The sequence below is a fragment of the Trachurus japonicus genome, chromosome 8, assembly GCF_045865225.1.
Source record: "Trachurus japonicus isolate A0001 chromosome 8, Traja_1.0".
NCBI lineage: Eukaryota > Metazoa > Chordata > Actinopteri > Carangiformes > Carangidae > Trachurus > Trachurus japonicus.
The window spans coordinates 19,044,315-19,062,584 of NC_140914.1; the positions used below are offsets into that span (position 1 = coordinate 19,044,315).

At 39.9% G+C, this 18,270-nt stretch overlaps 3 protein-coding genes across 4 annotated transcripts; 1 reads left to right on the forward strand and 2 right to left on the reverse strand.

The window, feature by feature from the left end:
* Positions 1-1,405: 1,405 nt before the first annotated feature.
* Positions 1,406-2,833, reverse strand: LOC146983082 (myeloid-associated differentiation marker-like). The gene has a single exon (XM_085785420.1). The coding sequence runs from the start codon at positions 2,670-2,672 to the stop codon at positions 1,821-1,823; it is 852 nt and encodes a 283-aa protein (XP_085641546.1). The 5' UTR covers positions 2,673-2,833; the 3' UTR covers positions 1,406-1,820.
* Positions 2,834-3,808: 975 nt separating this feature from the next.
* LOC146983083 (myeloid-associated differentiation marker homolog) lies at positions 3,809-6,012 on the reverse strand. The gene is made up of 2 exons (XM_085784468.1): positions 5,589-6,012; positions 3,809-5,116 (listed from the first exon to the last, which is right to left on the reverse strand). Exons 1-2 carry the CDS (start codon positions 5,853-5,855, stop codon positions 4,526-4,528), a joined length of 858 nt encoding a protein of 285 aa, XP_085640594.1. The 5' UTR covers positions 5,856-6,012; the 3' UTR covers positions 3,809-4,525.
* Positions 6,013-9,815: 3,803 nt separating this feature from the next.
* Positions 9,816-15,829, forward strand: LOC146983084 (LITAF domain-containing protein-like). 2 transcript variants are annotated; one of them, XM_085784471.1, is made up of 6 exons: positions 9,819-10,013; positions 11,355-11,378; positions 11,409-11,532; positions 11,841-11,882; positions 15,015-15,159; positions 15,300-15,829. In XM_085784471.1, the coding sequence occupies exons 2-6, from the start codon at positions 11,370-11,372 to the stop codon at positions 15,403-15,405; spliced, it is 426 nt and encodes a 141-aa protein (XP_085640597.1). In that variant the 5' UTR covers positions 9,819-10,013; positions 11,355-11,369; the 3' UTR covers positions 15,406-15,829. The 2 variants fall into 2 exon arrangements, with proteins under 2 accessions (XP_085640596.1, XP_085640597.1); XM_085784470.1 differs by having other exon boundaries at positions 9,816-10,013; positions 11,355-11,532.
* The last annotated feature ends 2,441 nt before the right edge of the window (positions 15,830-18,270 follow it).

An 18,270-nucleotide genomic window follows, 5' to 3' on the forward strand; every position in this document is an offset into this window, starting at 1 on the left:
AAAAAAAGAAAGATAACACCTTGTGCAACTAGTCCAACTCCATAAACAGCAGCTGCTTGTTGATTAAAGGATTTGCTTTTTCAGTTTTCCCACACATCCTTCGAAAGTCTAGAAATCTCTCACTGTCTCGCTCCTCTCTGTTCGTCTCTGCCTCTTTCTCATCAGTCTTCCTGTCTTCCTTTTTATTCTCTCTCTTACTGCTGGTTCTCCCTCTTATCTTTCATTTGCTCCTCTGTTTGCCTGTCACTGTTCTGCAATTACTACATTTATCTCTTGTCAGATAAATGACTGAATTTATCACAAAGGGCAGTGGAGGATTTTTATGCTATAGAAGATGAACTCACTCATATCTTGCCACAGGCCGTGAATGATTCATCTCTCATGTCTGTGAGGATCCTGAAATTCGTAGTTTGATCACCATTTCATGCCTGCAGTACAAGGACAAAACTATATGAACTGACTGCTAAGGCTGAAACGTCTTTAGTATCTTGGCCTTAAGAGCACACTGCAGCTTCACAGCCAGACATTTGTAAATTCACAAACTCACCACTAATTCAGAAAACAAGTGCTGCAAAATACTGTACAAGATATGCAAATGAATGTGGCCCTTTGTACCATATCATCCTCTTTCTATCCACCTGTCGCTCTTTCTCTGTCTCTACTGGAATTAATAGGGAGTTTGTAAGTTGCAGGGCATTGGCTCTCATGAACTAAGTATAGCTTTGACTACAATGAGCTGTATGTGAACCCTGCATGCTATAGCCACACTGTAAATACTGTGCCCTTTGGATGCAGCCGTTGAGAATTGAAGGAACTAAGATGACAATTATTGCTGATAGGCAGTTCTATGTTTTCATTGCCATGTGGTGTCTGGACATAATTATTTCAGAACATGTCTAAATGAATTACATTGTTTCATCGCCTGTGGACTGTGTCACAATCCAAAGGAGTATTCACAAAGCAGTTTGAGAAAAGCAGCCATATAAAGAGATGTGATGTGAGACCTTAAAACAAAGAAACAAAAGTAATTCACACTGATATTTGGTTATTGGTTTAACTTAAATACATTTTAATCAGAAGATATAGGTTACTAAACATTGGCTAATTTGTAATATCACATATTTTTTTGTGTAGAAATGTGAAATGTAATTTGTAACACAGTCACATCAACTAGTAAATGTTCATTTCCTATTCTTACTTGTTCTTACTCTCTTGTTCACTTTGTTTCAAGTCTCTGTAACTAACCATTAGCTGGGCCCTGCCTTATTTTCCAGAGGCATAAAGTTTTTTTTGTTACTTCTCAGCAACAAAGTGAAAATTGTATGTGTTGTATGTTAATTAGCAAGTTGCAGCATCTAAAAGTGAGAAGATGAGACACATGAATGCAGAAACATACCTAGATTAAAATAATGTGGCATTATTTGACTGTCATACTGTAATAAAGGTAAGAGCTCAGTATTATTACCCTCACTGTTTGATCACTCAGTGCATCAGGATCCAAAGTTCCACTAGGCAATTTTTTATTTTTATGACAGTGATACTAGAAATTTAATCATTAACTAACTCCAGATCTTTGTACATATCATACTGGGCAGCCAACATTTCAGTATTGTTAGTACTTATTTTTGATGGACAGCATTAGCAGAATACATATTGGAGTCAGCATTGTGTCTAATACAACAACAAAATAAATCTTTAAAGTTTACAGAATGGCCTATAGGCACAATATAAAGCAGAGACCCTGTCCACAACCAGCCTGTTCGCTTTGATTCAACAATATGTTGTTTTCAGTTCATGTTAGTTTTTGATAGAGAGTATCTTCACTGGTTATTGACAAAGAACACAAGGTAGACAGAGTAGACAGAGTCCAGGGTGTAAACAATGAAGTTGAAGATGGTCATGAAGGTGACCACCACCAGTTTATCCCAGGGACAAAGGTGTCCACAGTTAGGAGGTCTCTCAGTCTTGATACTATACAGGGGCCACATCACCACAACTGTCGCATACATCACCGCTGCCAAAATGTTAAAGACAATCGCCAGCTTGTCAAATGAGATCGGCAAATAGGTGGTCAGCTGGGTGAGGCTGAGCAGGATGATGACGACACAGAAGATGAAACACAGCGAGTACACGGCCACGCACCACTGCAGTTCTGGGGAGCCGGCGTACTGCTGTGTCTCCAGAGACGTGAAGATGAGACAGGCGAGGAAGGTCTCCAGCATCTTCATTATGCCGGACAACGTGGAGAGAAACCCGCCGTTCTCTCCGCGTGGGCGAAGCCGTGTCAGAGCCACCTCACACGCGTACAACCCGAAACAGAACCATGACACCACGGATGCACCGATCTGATAGGGGCAGGCCTTGCAGGTGAAAAAGGTGGGGTAGATGATGGAGGTGGTCAAACACATGAGGCAGGACAGCATAGCGAAGGCAGCGGTGAAGTCCTCCCAGACGAAAGGTAACTTAGAGTTGAGAGTTGTGAACTCCAGGATGACAATGGAAAAGGTGAAGAAGAAGCAGAAGACCCAGGTGAACATGCACCATCCCCAGTAGGAGGCTGTGTTGTATCCCTGTGTTGCCACAAGGCTGAAGCACATACAAGTTAGGATGGAGGTCAGTATTCGAATGATGCTCACAGGCTGGGTGAGTGAGTAAAGATCCACACGAATCATGGCTGGGCCGGAGGCGTCTCAAATTGTTTTGATTCCAAGTTCAGTTTATTCTGTGCGGTGCATCCCTCAGTGCAGCGAGGCCTCGGTTTCTAAACCAGATCCTGTTGAAGAAATCCATGCAGACAAAGGCCTGAGCAGGTGTGTTTTGAAATTGAAACTCAAGTGTGGTGAGGTATAGTCAAACAGAGCATCCTGAGCTTATCTGTGCAGTTTATGGCCCCTGTTCCACTCTGCTGATTGGATAGCAGTTGGGTGTTATCGTGTTGATCTCTCCACACACACACTGGACTCTGGTCCTGAGTGCACGCTCAGTTCAGAAACTAATCACCAGCAAAGACGGGGGGAAGGTCACATCCTAAGGAATAGTGCTCTTATCCAGTTCAGTTCAAGTTTTTAGGCTTTGTATGGTATGAAGGTAACTTGTACAAAGAAAAGTTGCCGAGTGATATATATTTTTGACAAAATCTTTATTCAAATAATTGTTCTTCTCAGAAAACAGACAAACAACCAGTGCAGGGTATCTCGGTGTATTTACTTTAGCATCATAAACATTTAGTATGTTACAGTATATTACATTAGTGTTTGCACTGCACACAAAAGCAAAGCTTATGAACCCATCCTTTTATACATAGAGCAACAATGAGATAAAAGAATAATACAGAATGTGAGAATTTGATCTTCCTTCACTTTATGCCCCTTTGTCTTTTCTTTCTCTATGTTTTCTTCACTTCTGCTTACAGAGTTGGGGCGGTGTTTAGCTCAGTTGGTAGAGCACCCGCCCCATGTGTTGCGGCCCTATCCTGTGCGTGTCATCAACCCCCCCCCCCCTGCTGCCTCCCATTTCCTGTCTCTCTCAACTGTCCTATCAAATAAAGGCATGAAAAGCCAAAAAAAATATACAAAAAAAAGAGTTGTTTTATTATCCAACTCCTTCTTGATTCTTCCTTTTCTGACATTTTTCTGACAAAAGTTATGTAACTCTTGGTATGCACACTGATTTTAGAAATAGTTGTAGAATGAACATACAAATTTGACAAATTTCCTGTTTTGTTCCACCAAACACAAAATCTAATAATATACAGTGTGCAGTGATAAATGACAAAGAAAACTAAACAACACAATCATATTTCTGCTTGAAAAAAACAAAACAAAACAAAACATCAAACAATGATCAATTATGAAATTATTTACATTTTGGTTTTTGTTACTGTTATTCCATTATCTGCTTGAATAATATTCAAATCATTTTAGCTTTGTAACATGCACATGTGTTTTTACTGTGGGTTGATATGATATTGACAGAGTGGTAGGTATGCCCCGCCACCCTCCTTGGCTTTTCCACTTTCCTATTTAGAAAAATGGGAGTGGAGAACCTACAGCTGCCGTTTGTGTGTGTCAGGATATGTAGTACACTATGACACACCTTTATAACATCCATTGAGGCGGACAGGGTGGGTCCCATTGTACCTTTTTAACCATTAACTAGAGTTTTTTTAACATTAAACATACCCATTCATTCTAATCTATCACTACGATACTGAAACAAAACACCCCAATTATTTTGTTTCACTTTATTTGTAATTCAAAAGCTGAAACCAACAAAAATACACATCAAATACATTTTTTATTGAATCTCACTCTGTCACATTAATGTAGTCTTAAAATAAGATTGTTAAAAAACAGTCAGACAAAAGGGTAGAAGCTGGTCATTTTTGTTTCACGTCATCATCATGGTAGTTAGATGTTGCCCTTGTGTTGGTATAAAAACAAAATTAAGATAAAAGTTGTCACAAATACCAATGTCAAATCTCAGAAATTATACAGAATATTTGTAGATGAGGAGTTTTTGCAACCTAAGTTCTGCTGACAAAGAAGACCAGTCTAAAAGAGTAAACTGTGTCCACAATGTAAGCAATGAGGTTAACACAGGTCAGGAAAGAGATGACCACTAAACGATTCCATTGACAGTTTTTAAACTGTGAGCAGGAGTCGGGTCTGGGGTTGTTCCTCAAGCTGTAGAACGGCCAGATAACCACAGCGGTGATGTACATCAGCACCGCCAACACGTTGCAGAATGTCAGAACTTTGTCAAATGGTGCCGGGAAGAGAGCCAGAAGGCGGCCGATGGTAAAAATAATGACAAGGACTGCAAAAATGAAGCAGATAGAATAGACGGCGACGCACCACTGGAGTCCCGGAAAGTTTGAGTACCCATAGCCGTCCAAGCAGATGAAGATGATGCAGGCCACGAAGGCCTCCAGTACCTTGAGGAGACCTGGGACTGTGGACAGAAATCCACTGATCTCACCAGGTTTGGCCCGGGTCAGCCCAACTTCTGTGGCGTACAGGATGAAGGCCAGACAGGAAGTGACGCTAGCACCAATCTGTCTACCACAGCTAGAGCACGTGTAGGTGACGGGATAGATAATGGATGTTGACAAAATCTGTGTGAGAGAAAGTTTAAAATGAATCATTCAAATGAAGTAAATGGTTATGTTATGTTATTATATATATATATATATATATATATATATATATATATATATATATATATATATATATATATATATATATATATAATGTTACTGACACAGAACCATATTATATTTATCTGCTATCTTTTCTTTTACATTTTCTTGCTCTATTTGAACAATTTCAAACATATCAACATTAGGAGCAGGTGACCTTGGGTACTATTCATTAAAGCTGACAAACTGTATTAGCTCATTTATTTTGGCTCCTCATATATTAATGTTTTTCTGCATAAATCTAGACTTTAATATTACCAGCAACAGTAATGCTGAGTGACAGCATCTAGTCATTAATATACTTGACCAACAAGCTTTGACAAGTGTTTCCTGAAAATATCTGCAAACTAGATAGAGACAAAAAACAACAGTGAAAAATGCCACACACCATTAGAGTGGCCAACATGGCAAAAGCGCAGGTGAAGTCATCCCAGGAGATGGGCAGCTTCGAGCTGACGCTGAAGAATTCAATGATGAGTATGAGGAGGGTGACGCAGAAGCAGAAGCACCAGGTGAACATGCACCACGTCCAGAAGGATCCGGAAACATGTCCCACTGAGGCCACCAAGCTGAAGGAGATGCAGGTGAAGATCACCTCCAGTATCCGCACGATGCCCACGGGCGTCGTCAGCGTCCTGAAGTCCAGAGTAACCATGATGCTTTGTGGTCAATTTAGTGTGGTCCTGAGTATTTAACTGATCTCTCTTAACCAGCTTGTCTCCTCTGTCCTTTCTGATTTTATGTTTTACTTGAATATCAAATAATCTTCCTTTCTAGCTCCACATCCTGTCAGTGCTACCTGCAAGTGACAGATGCACACGAGGAGGCGAATGAAACCTTGTTCTGGTCACTCCCTTGTTATCAGTCCTTCTTCCTCAAATGGCAATGAACCCAACACATAATGAGCAAGGGCGGAACAGAGTTATATGAAATATTTGTAAAAGGGGGGAAGCAATCTCACCTCACCCTGTTGCTCATCTATTGTGGTTGGTCAGTTTGTGCCTTGCCCACTCATCAGTAACTCAACCTCATAAATGTGTTACAAGAAGATGAATTAGGCCTAACTACTGCTGTCAAAAAAAAATAAAAGTGACATACTGTATATGGGAGGGAATGGATGGAAAGAAAACAAATTTTGCCTTATTGAATAAAGGCTATAAGTTACTGTTCCAAATTAAAAGCTGTCCACTGCCAACGGGAAATTTTACACACACTCTGAGTGACGGGTTAAACCTCTTACTGTGAAATAAATCCAATAAAAGTCAGGCTCCTCTCTCAGACAGAATAATTTCCTTGTGTCAAAGGATAGAGTTGATGGAGACATTAAGCTTAAACAAGTCTTACATAGTATTTAGTTGTCAGCACACAGAACAACATGACTGTCTGTTTTTTGTGCTTGTGTGTATGAGAAGTCATCCCTGTACTCAATACCATAGAAAAGATAGTGTGGGTGCTTAGCTCAGTCAAGCACAAGCATATAACATTTTCTTTAAATCTTGTAGCTTCCTCCAACCGTTTGATTGCACACTCCCCTCATCCGTCTGTTCTTATCAGTGGGAGAAGTACATCTCTTGTCCCAGGCTGTTACAGCACATCATTGGACGTGGGGCAGTTTCATTCTTACTGCATTTTCTTTCTTTACAAATGGTATTGTTTTTTTTTTTACAGCACCTATACTACGCAATATAACCCGTCAATAAAATACCCATTGGTTAATATGTCATGAGAGGGGAAAACAAAGCAAAAAATTCATGTTTTAAGAAACGACAAAGCTCCTTTTTAATAATTACATATTATTACTGGGTAACACTGAGTTTGGGCTAATTGAGATGTGTAATAAAGTACATTTACCCTTTAATACAGCAATATCGAACAGGAAACACATAAAAGAGGAGTTATTAAAACGTTAAAGAGGAGTTATTAAAAACTCCTGCAGTGACTTTGGATGACAAGGTTGTTAATTTCAACCTCAGATTGTTACTGATGGTCTGACAGTTCACCCCCCTTTTCTTTTCTGAATACCTCCTTTGTCCCTGCTTCATGATCACTCCCTGCTTATCTTTCCCTCTGAGCACACTGTTTATTTATCCAACACTCATATGGAAGGTACACTGTGAAACGAAAGTGGGCTGAAAGACTGAAGACACAAAGAACACAAATAACAAGGTGTAGACAGGGAGAGCGGCCACCTGGGTGTGTTATTAAGGGAAATGATTTGTGTAGGGTTAGGGTTATATGTCTTGTTATCAGTAACCTCATCCTCTTTTATCAAGTGGCTCTACTTACAGTCTTGCCGTCCATCCTGGTGAAGAGGTGCATCGATTCATATCATTTTCAGTGACTGCATGTCTGCCCTATGAATGGAGGGGCTGTCATCCTGGAAGAGACCACTCACACGTCCAGATAGAAATGGTTCATCACAAGATAATGGAGATACAGTTGACCCAAACCATGGCAACAAAATGCCCCCAGCAGAGCCACTTGGATCTCCTCATTGTAGAGGTCAAACACTTTAGGCTTGTATCACACTTCACATACTGGCCCACTTGATGAGAATATGGCCAAGGATGACTCATCATACTATATCACTTTTTTCCACACCTCTGTGGACCAGTGCCTTTGGTTTTTGCACCACTGAACTCTCGGCTGTGCATTCATGTGTGTAATGACGGGTTTAAACAGTGCAAATACAACACACCTCACTGTGTAATTGTCGTCACATTGTTGCTTACACAGTCGGATCACGTCCTGCATTGACACTGTCGGCCACCTGAGGAAAATATGCTCCACTGTCCACTGACACATCTTTAGTGCTAAAACATGACTGTCATTAAATGAGGTTGGGATGACACGGGCCACTACCTCTGATTACGATAACGTTTACATGTCTTATGTTCCAAAGATCTAAACACAGATGTCTATTTTGTCATTGTGGCATCAAATTACACTGTATTGGGAAAATACACTGTCTGAGGTTTTCTGACTGTTTTATTTATTGTTGTAATGTTTGATTTTTTTGGAATAAAGCAAACTGAACTGTTTTAAACTACTACAGCATAATGAATCAAACTGTTTCTCTGCTCTCTGTCACATCTGGATTTAATATTGTCATCCATTACAACAATGGAGTTATTCTGACCTCTAGTGGTTCGTGAAAACTAAGCAAGCTGAAGCACTTCCTCTGGATTTTAAGTCAAAGCAGAACATTTCCATGTCGTCCTGTAACTATCAGTGTGGTTATAATATAGTGCATTCCAGAGGTGATGCGTAATATCCTTGTGATAGTCCTGTGACCTCTCACTTTCCTCAGCTCCGTCATGACTGTCACCAGGCCTTCCTGTGTCACGGTCATGTGTTTAGATTTGGATCACTCACACTCACTTAGTGCGAGAGGCGCAATGTCTGGTTTGTGCAGACATTGACAAACATATTTATATATCTTACCATAATCGTGCTGTGAAAGAGTGTGGCATAGTTCCTTCGAAAAACACTAGAGAGCAGCAAAAGACTTGATCCAAGAACTCCAAACAGAGAAATAAAAGCTCCAGAGAAGTGTTGCTTAGAGCAGAACTCAGTGCTTTGTCTAAATCTGCAATCTACTGCAATGTAGTTCTTCTTTTCTTCAACTCCTTTGTTGTAAATTATTTTTCTGTACATGATTCATGCTATTATGTGAATATACTGAATAAAGTGATTCAGTAAGTTGTGCAATTATGGAAAACACAGAGGGAATATATTGTCACATTTAGGTTTTTGATGAACATTGTAACTGTGTGAGTCACAACATGTACCTCTTTCCTCTTCTGTTCTTGTGTGGTTTTGTGGTTTGAATATGTTACTGGCAGTTAATGACACCTCTCATCCTGAAGAGAAGAAATGTCAGAGGGCATAGTAATCTTTCTCTATCCGAAAGATTAGAGGTTGATTTTTTGTAAGAACTTGATAATTGCTTTGATATTAACTTTAATTATAGACAATTAACTGAGATTATAATTTCAGTGTGTTGGATCTGTGTAGGCGTGTGACTGTTGGTTCTCAGAGCCATGTGTTCGATGATACTATTATACAACACGTTATAAAGTCGTATAACCAGCTAAAGGACTGGCATTCCAAGACAGGCACAGACATTGAACTGCCACTCAAGGCTCTCGCACTTGTTTAAAAAGAAAAAATGAGAGGAGGTTAAACAGGAAATCTCAGAAGTGGGCGTAGCTTCCATCAACATAATGTGGCACTGACAGTATTCAGCTGTGAGCAGATTATTCTTTCCTTGGCCACAGTTTTTGGTAAAATTATATTCACTGACTTCATATGTCGTATGTGTTGTTTAATGTTATTTTTTTAGGGTTGCTGATTGAAACTGCTGTAACTGCGTTATGATGCGTTAAGTTAGATTAACAAAGAACACTTTGTTCTTAGCCCCCTGTCATCTATCTCCCTCTCTTGAATTCTGTATTCATGTGTCTCATTTCCAGTCAGTGGCTGTTATTTGACTAACATTTAAACAAACACTGTGATAGTGCTCTGGTCATTTTCTCCACCACCCAGTTGCATGAAAAATGGGAGGAGAGAGGGGGAGGGAGCCTCATGTTGCATAGCTTTGACGCCCTAGACTAAAGGAGATACAGATGGTCGTTGACTCCTTTTTAGTTTAACAATCTCTTACGCAATTGTGCTGTAATTACATCCCGTATTTTCCTGACTATATCCTTCCTCAGTGTTGGTGCTCTCTTGCTTTTTTCTGACCTTCTTCCTGTCTCACTCGGGACCAGGCAGCTCCAGGAAAGGGCTCTCTGTTGATGGAAAATTATAGGTATGTGAATCATTCTCTATTGTATGTGATGACAATCTGCTATTGTACTGTAAGTGTTTTTAAGTAAAAACCTTTGTGTTGGTATTTAGGTATGGATACTGATATACCGAATTTACTTACATGTGTTATTTGTGGTACACATGACCAAGTATATTTCGTTTATGTAAAAAGCATTCTGGTTCACTGTTAATGTCTTATAAGCCTTATCCATTCACATCCAGTCCAAACAGAGCAGGGCGAGGCAGAGGCTCAATAAATGGCGACTGAAAGGTTTCTGAGTGTATGTGGCTCATGTTACTCTAATTGATTCAAGAAGGCGTGGGGGTACTGACTGTGAGCTACAGACTCACCAGCACACACCGTGGCTCTACAGTACATTCCTCTGCATTATCAACATTTACAACACACTGTCAGAGCATGGTGCTTCACAACAGATCTAATTCTCCATACCGCTCCCACTAAGCAAATGCTACGCTATACTGCTGCTATTTACTGTACTGTTGACATATGGCTACCTTCCACAAAGAACTACTGTGATAACAGCTTTTTAGAGCTACAGCTAATGGTGTTTATCTTCAGCGCAGGTTTGAGTCACAAGTACTTTACTGGGGGATTTGCATTTCATGCCACCTATACTTTCATTACACTAGCAAAACAACTAAATTGAGTCACTCTTATGAGATGAATCATTACTAAAAGTACAAGTTAGAATGAGCATTATCTTGACCAACTAGTGTACAGCAGTTGATGCAGTTGCCTGGATCAACAATAATAATCAAATAATATATACAGTATATGTTGGAAGTGGAACTCAACTATATCTGTCTCTGCTGGGTTTTTTTTGCACAGCACTGTGCTTGCCCTGCCATGAAGTTTTACAGAGATCCTGTCAGTTCCCACATGCTTTTTAATTAATATGGCTTCCATTGTAAAAAAAAAAAAAAAAAAAAAGTTCACACTTAAATCTGAGCCATGTTCTAATTATGATAAATATAAGCAATGTCTAAATGTCACCCTAACTATAAATGATGGGGTTGTGGTTTAGAAAGAGGATGTGGGTGTGTGGTAGAGGGAAAAGGTTTCTGTCACAGTCTCTACAGTCTCTACACTTTTGCTCTTAATACTGGGCATCAAATGGTTGTTATGCTTGATTGATTGCCTTTTCTTATTTTGCTGAATGCTTTCCTTAACCAAACCTAACATGTTTACAAATGCAGTGTTGGTGCCACTCACAGGCTTCCACTGGAAACCCTAAAACCAACTGTTTAATTGTGTCAGATTCATGTATTAAAGACCTGTTGATCAATTTATGAATGAATAACACAAATGTTTCGTACCCAGTGAGGATATCTGAAGATGGAAAAAGGATACCCACCGCAGGGATACCCACCGCAGGGATACCCACCACAGGAATCTGCACCGCCTTACCCGGGACCACCTCTGAACTATGGAGGACCAGGAATGTACCCTCAGCCAGGCTACGCACCTCCAGCAGCGCCACCTGGTGCTTACCAAGGAGGTCTGTGTCTGAGGTTCATGAGATGATAGTGTTACTCATCCAAAATCATTGTAAACTAGAATATATCTCTGCTGTCCTGAAGCTTTACATTACTATTTTTTATTGTGAATAAAAACAGAAAAACAGAAATACTTTGCTCAGACAGTCAGACCTACTGTATGTGCACATACCAAATAACCACTACAAATAATGTTACAAAACAATATCCAACGGAGTGTACAAAGGATGTTATGTTGCGGTGAGTTATGGAAATATGTGATGTAAACCATCCTTTCCTGTTTTGCTAAACTGTGTGTTTCTTCTGCCAGGTGCTCCTTTTGCTCCAGCTCAAGCTGTACCTGTAACAACAGGTGAGGAGATGCATCTGGTCCAATATCATTGCCCCATGTAAAACACAACATAGAGGTCCATGCATAGAGTATGTGCATGCACACACATGCAGATAAAGTAACTTAAAGAGGGAGCACATCAGTGAACACACGTCTGCGAGCACACACCAGTGAACACACATCTGCGAAAACACACCAGTGATCACACATTTGTGAACAGAAATCAGCAACCAGTTAACCACCAAGCGTGTGAGTGAGTTAGTGGGCGAGGTCCTCCTTCCTGCCATACTGAATCTGAAGAATTGCCCCTTTGTCGCCTCAAAGCTTAACAAAAAACCACTGTTCAGTGTTTGTCCTGTGTGCGATTCAGTCACATCCAGAGTTTGGCATTTTGGGACAGATGACGGAGGATTCTTATCACAGGTGTTCAACTCCTTCACATATGTAAACCCCACATGGGGAAAAAACTGACATTATTTCAGTCAGAGTCAGAGCAGTAAGTAAAGCAGAGTACAATAGAGCAGACTGGTGTCAGCACAGCTGGGAGGAAGCAACAGAGCACAGGCTCCCTCTGCTGGTCTTGTTTTGTCAGTGCAGTCAGTGTCAGTTTAGTCCTTTCCTTTCCTTTTAACATACTGACTAGACAAGCAGCAGAACAGTTGCACATTGTACTAAACTAGAAAAGGCATTTCCAAGAATGGAAATGGTGTGACTGCTGACAGCAGCTGAATGCTGTTGCAGAATTAGCAAATAGTGCAAGCAGTGATCACCATACAAATGTTTGACCAAGGTCGGAATCAAACCCACAACCTCATGGTCATTAGACTTCCACTCTGCCTCTAGGCCACAGTGCACACACAGTTGCAGAGACTGTTGTCTGTTGATGAGCTGCACTCTGTCTCACTCTGACATCAAGAAAGCTTGAGAGTCAAGCTTGAATGACTTACAAATAAAATTTCTGTGAATTTCAGGCTGAGAGCAGCAGTTTCAACATGAAGCAAGTTATCAGAAGTCAACAGAGGATGACTGGGAAAATAATTCACTATAATTGTTATTGAGGCAAGATTTGAACCAGTAACCTTCAGGTCTCCAGCTCAGCAAGCTAACCACTAGGCTACAGGCAGAGACAGTATGTGAGTGGCAAAGAAAACCTTTAATAAGAGGATCACTGGCTCCTGCTTAAAAAAAAAAGGTAAGGAAAGTGCAGAAATTAGCCACACCAAGTAAGACTTAGAATGAAAATTTCTGTGAATTTCAGGCTGAGAGCAGCAGTTTCAACATGAAGCAAGTTATCAGAAGTCAACAGAGGACGACTGGGAAAATAATTCACTATAATTGTTGATGAGGCAAGATTTGGACCAGTAATCGAACCCACAACCTCATGATCACTAAACCTTTACTCTGCCACTTCACCACAGAGAGCACAGACATAAGCATGTTGCCATTGTAATGTGATGATGTGCAGAGAGCTCCCTGGCTGCATTTAAAAAATATTTTAAATTATTATCTAAGTCTCTTTGCATTTTTGACCAGAATTTTAGCCAGAAGACAAGTGTGGCTACAAAACTGGAGAAAATAATTTGTCTAGAGTTTAATTTGCAGAAAAAGGTAAATATTTAAAAAAGTATAAATAGTTAAAAAGAGAAAAGTAATGCAGATAAAGTTCAAAAAAAGCTGCACGTTTTGATACGTGTGACACAATACACACACATTATAAAGCTGAAAAAAATCAGAAAAAGTTAAATATTTGAAAAAGTATAAATAGTTAAAAAGAGAAAAGTAATGCCGATAAAGTTCAAAAAAAGCTGCACGTTTTGATATATGAATTGTTGAAATAGCACAAAGTATGAAGGACTAGAAGAAGACCGTAAAAAGGCGGAAGAAAATGGCCAAACAGAAGAACAGCAGTCACACTAATTATGAAAAACCCTTACGTTATTAGTTCTTCTGTTTGGCCATTTTCTTCCGCCTTTTTACGGTCTTCTTCTAGTCCTTCATACTTTGTGCTATTTCAACAATTCATATATCAAAATGTGCAGCTTTTTTTGAACTTTATCGGCATTACTTTTCTCTTTTTAACTATTTATACTTTTTAAAATATTTAACTTTTTCACAAAAAATCTCACATTCATCAGAGTCTCAACCTCTCTTATTCACAACTCCACTGTAGTGTAGGGGTTAGGGTAACTGCCTGCCAACCCTAAGGTCACTGGTTCGAATCTAAGGGAAGAACTCTTGTTATGTTATGTTGAATTCTGCTCTCCTCCCCCGCCTTCAATTGGTTACAGGTGTTTGTTATCTCCTTGATTACTCATACCAGTTTGCAGCACATCATCACATTACAATGAATGACAACAGTTTTAAAAGCAGTGTGCTCTCTGTAGCCGAGTGGCAGAGTAAAGGTTTAGTGATCATATGGTCATGGGTTCGATTCCTGCCTCAGTCTTTTCACTTCATTGCTTGACTTTTGATTCCAATTATTCAGCTGTCATTGGACAGTCTTTGATTCCTCATAGTATAAAGCTCATTGTAACTCAGGTTCTCTGTGGCCATATGGTTAGTGCTCAGCCTGAAAGTCACAGACATTTTCATTCTAAGTCATTCAAGCTTGACTCTCAAGCTTTCTTGATGTTGACAGTGTGCAGATCATTAACAGACAACAGTCTCTGCAACTGTGTGTGCACCGTGGCCTAGAGGCAGAGTGGAAGTCTAATGACCATGAGGTTGTGGGTTCGAGTCCGACCTTGGTCAAACATTTGTATGGTGATCACTGCTTGCACTATTTGCTAATTCTGCAACAGCGTTCAGTTGCTATCAGCAGTCACACCATTTCCATTCTTGGAAATGCTTTTTCTAGTTACATTATAATTTCCATCTACACACACACAGACACACATAGTGTAGCTATCAATGTGACTAGATGTGTCTGTATGTATCCACTTGGGGTCAGTATTTATCCTTGTCTTTGAAATCTAATGTTTTGTGTTTAATCACGTCAGTCACATATAAATACTGATGAGGATTCCAGTCATGTGCTGCATTGAGAGATTAGGTCCTGAGAGTGGGCCCTGCACTTGTTTTAAGCTTGTACAGTGGATGAAAATGGAAACACTTCTGATATTTCATGTGTTGTGCTGTATGTTTCATCCTCAGTCACTCATGTGGTAGTATCACCTAACCTCCACGACGTCCCAGGATCAACCGTTTGTCCCCACTGCCAACAGAGTGTGGTCACCAGGACAGAGCACACACCAGGCCTGATGACCTGGGCCATTTGTGGTGGCCTCGCACTCTTTGGGTGAGAACAATCTTTAAGGCAGAAACCTGACTCTATACTGAAGTTATAAATCTAAAACAAAAAATATTATAAAAACAAGTAAATCTGTACTTTAGGAATAAAACTAGAAAGTCATAATTGTCTTTGTTTTACTCCTACAGGTGTTTTATTTGCTGCTGTATCCCATTCTGCATTGATTCCTGTCAAGATGTGGAGCATCGCTGTCCATCCTGCCACAGAGTCATTTACATATACAAGCGAATGTGAACTATCCTGACTGTGAATGGGGGAGAAGAATTCAGTGCTTACATAACAGCTTATCAACTGATTTACTTGCTCTGCAACATTGTTTTTGTACTTGCCAACATAATACAAAAAGCACTTACCCCAACTGCACCTGCTTTGCTACTTTATATAACTTGTGATGATACATTTGCTGAGGCCTTATGAGAAGTTTTATTATTATTATTATTATTATATGCAGCAGTGGACAGTAATGAAGAAAATTTACTTGAGAACTGTACTTAAGTACATTTTTTGAGTATCTGTACTTTACTTTTTTTTTTAGGGGGATACTTATTACTTCACTTAATTTGAAGGACAAATATTGTACTTTTTACTCCATCACATTTCTCTTTTTTGTTAAATACAGATACCAAAGAAAATAAACAGTTTTTGCTGATTCACAATGGTTAGGGGGACTGGCTGGCTGACCCAAACACACCGCACTCTGGTCCAAAGTTCAACTGGGCCGACCTACACTGCATGCTTTTGTGAAAAAACCCTTAGCCGCATTGCCTTACCTGTACTTCATCATGCTCCTCCATACTTGAGCGAATAGAAAATTAAACTTAACTGTGGCACATTGTCTGTGCTCAGCAGCTGTTTTTGGTTGTTCCCATTATTGTTGAGCTAACGTACAGATTGTTTTATAAATAAACTTGATGTAGCAGAATCTGCATCAGTGCATACGTAATCGCACTTACGGTTGTTTTTACATTTACTTTGAATTCTTACGTTTTTTTTTCAACCAAATACTTTAGTACCTTCACCAAAGTAATATTTTGACTAAGCTGCTTCTACTTGTATTGGAATAATATTTTACAAGGATTAAGTACTTTTACTCAAGAAATGCAGTTGTCTACTTTGCCCACCTCTGTTGGAGCATTTATTATAAAAGAATATGAACCAACAAATATGGAAATAAAAATAAAAATGTTTTTTAAGTTGCCTGATATTGTTGATCTTGATCTTGTTTGTATAATATTGTTGGCCACTTGGTTGTTGGATTTCAAATTTTCTAAAAAAAATCATCTAAAAAAATGAAGTTGGCAGTTATGTTGTGCTAAATGAAATGAAGTTCCTGCCAAACTTTTGGAGCAGGGTGCTGTATGTATTGTCATTTGACCTGCTGGTAATGCTACAGACGATTATACAGACATCCATTTCATAATAGTGAGTTTGTTCCACTGATGGAGGCATAAGATTCAAATTCAGGAGCAGGAATTCATCCTCTGGGGATCATGAATGTCTGAAGTGAGATTAGTTACCATAACTGTTTGGCATTATTGTAGCCTACATGTTGTAACATGTAGTCTTTAAAGGGTACTATTATCAACTGACCATTATGACTGCATCAATGAAAACTGCTCAGATCCTTTTCTGTTCGCATTCCGAGAGACTGTTCTGTTTGTGTAGATAACCCAAACTTTAACGGACAAATATCTTTTGTATAGTTTTATTTATGAAGAAACACACAACTCCTTTGCTGCTGTTTTACTGTACTGTAACTATGAGCATCAACATGAAAATGAATTCCAACTGTCAGTTTGTAGTATGTAGACTGATAAATTAGAGAACAACATAAATTAGAGGACAACATTAATACTGGTAGGGAAGTGTCCTTTAGATTTTGACCCTTTGCATATGTGAACGATCTACAAATGTCACTGAGTGTGGTCTCTGGTTTGGATGTCTTTGAAGTCACAAGGCTGCTGATAAACTGACGCTGAAAAAGAAAGAGAAAGTGAAAGTGTGGATACACCTGTTGCTACACATAACACTTTCTTGTGTCATGATAAATAGTTTGTTTGACCTTTTAGGTTTGGTGGCCCCTGCTGTGGGAGCAGACAATGAATGTCCATGACTGGGATGAACCACTTCTAGAGGAAAGAGTCACTGAATAGCAAGTCTGGAGAGATTCACTTCAGGACTTGAAGCAGCTTCACATTCCTCACCCCTACACGGCCATCTCTCTCTCCAAGGCAGAACACATAGAGTTGTGGGTCTTTTCTGATGTGTCCACTAAGGCCATCGGTGCAGTGGCTTACCTCAGAGCTGCTAATGGAGAAGGCAGATGAACGTGGGATTCAACATGGGAAGGCTAAGCTTGAGCCACAATCAGAACCTGGCTGGAATTATGTGTGGCAGTGTTATCAGTGGAGATGGCAGAGTTCATTCTTGAAGAAATCGATCTCAAACCAGACACCACCAGGTTCTTCTGCAACAGCAAAGTCGTACTAGCGTACATTTACAATGACACATAGCCCACATAGCTGTAGCATAGGTGCGCAGTCCAGATGAACTGACTTAACCAATGCATGTCATCTGGATGTCCATCCAAGCTGAAACCTTTACGGATGAAATTGCTACACTCACGAATGGGGCAACCATTTCAAGAGGCAGCCCTCTTTTCAAACTTGATCCCATTTTGGAAGAGACTATCATAAAAAATGGAGTTTGACTCATGAATGCTTAGATGAATACTGGTGAGAAAACTCCTCATCTTACCTAGGCTGAACTGTGAATGAACAAATCAAAACCACACCCAAGCATCCAGTAGTACCTGAGTGATCAAGGCTGCGGAATTCAACCCTCCTCATTCTTCACATATGGGGGATGCTTGGGAGAGGATGATTGGGATGGCTCGTAGGATTCTTGACTGACCTGACCATAGGCACTTTGCACCGTTATGGCAGAGGTCTCAGCCATTGTAAATGCCAGACCTCTTATCCTGGTCTCAACTGACCCTGATTCTTCACTCATCTTCTCTCATGCAATGATTCTCACCCAAAAGGAGGGTGTGCACCCTCCGCCAGGTACTTTCATAGATGCAGATCTGTTGAAGAGCCT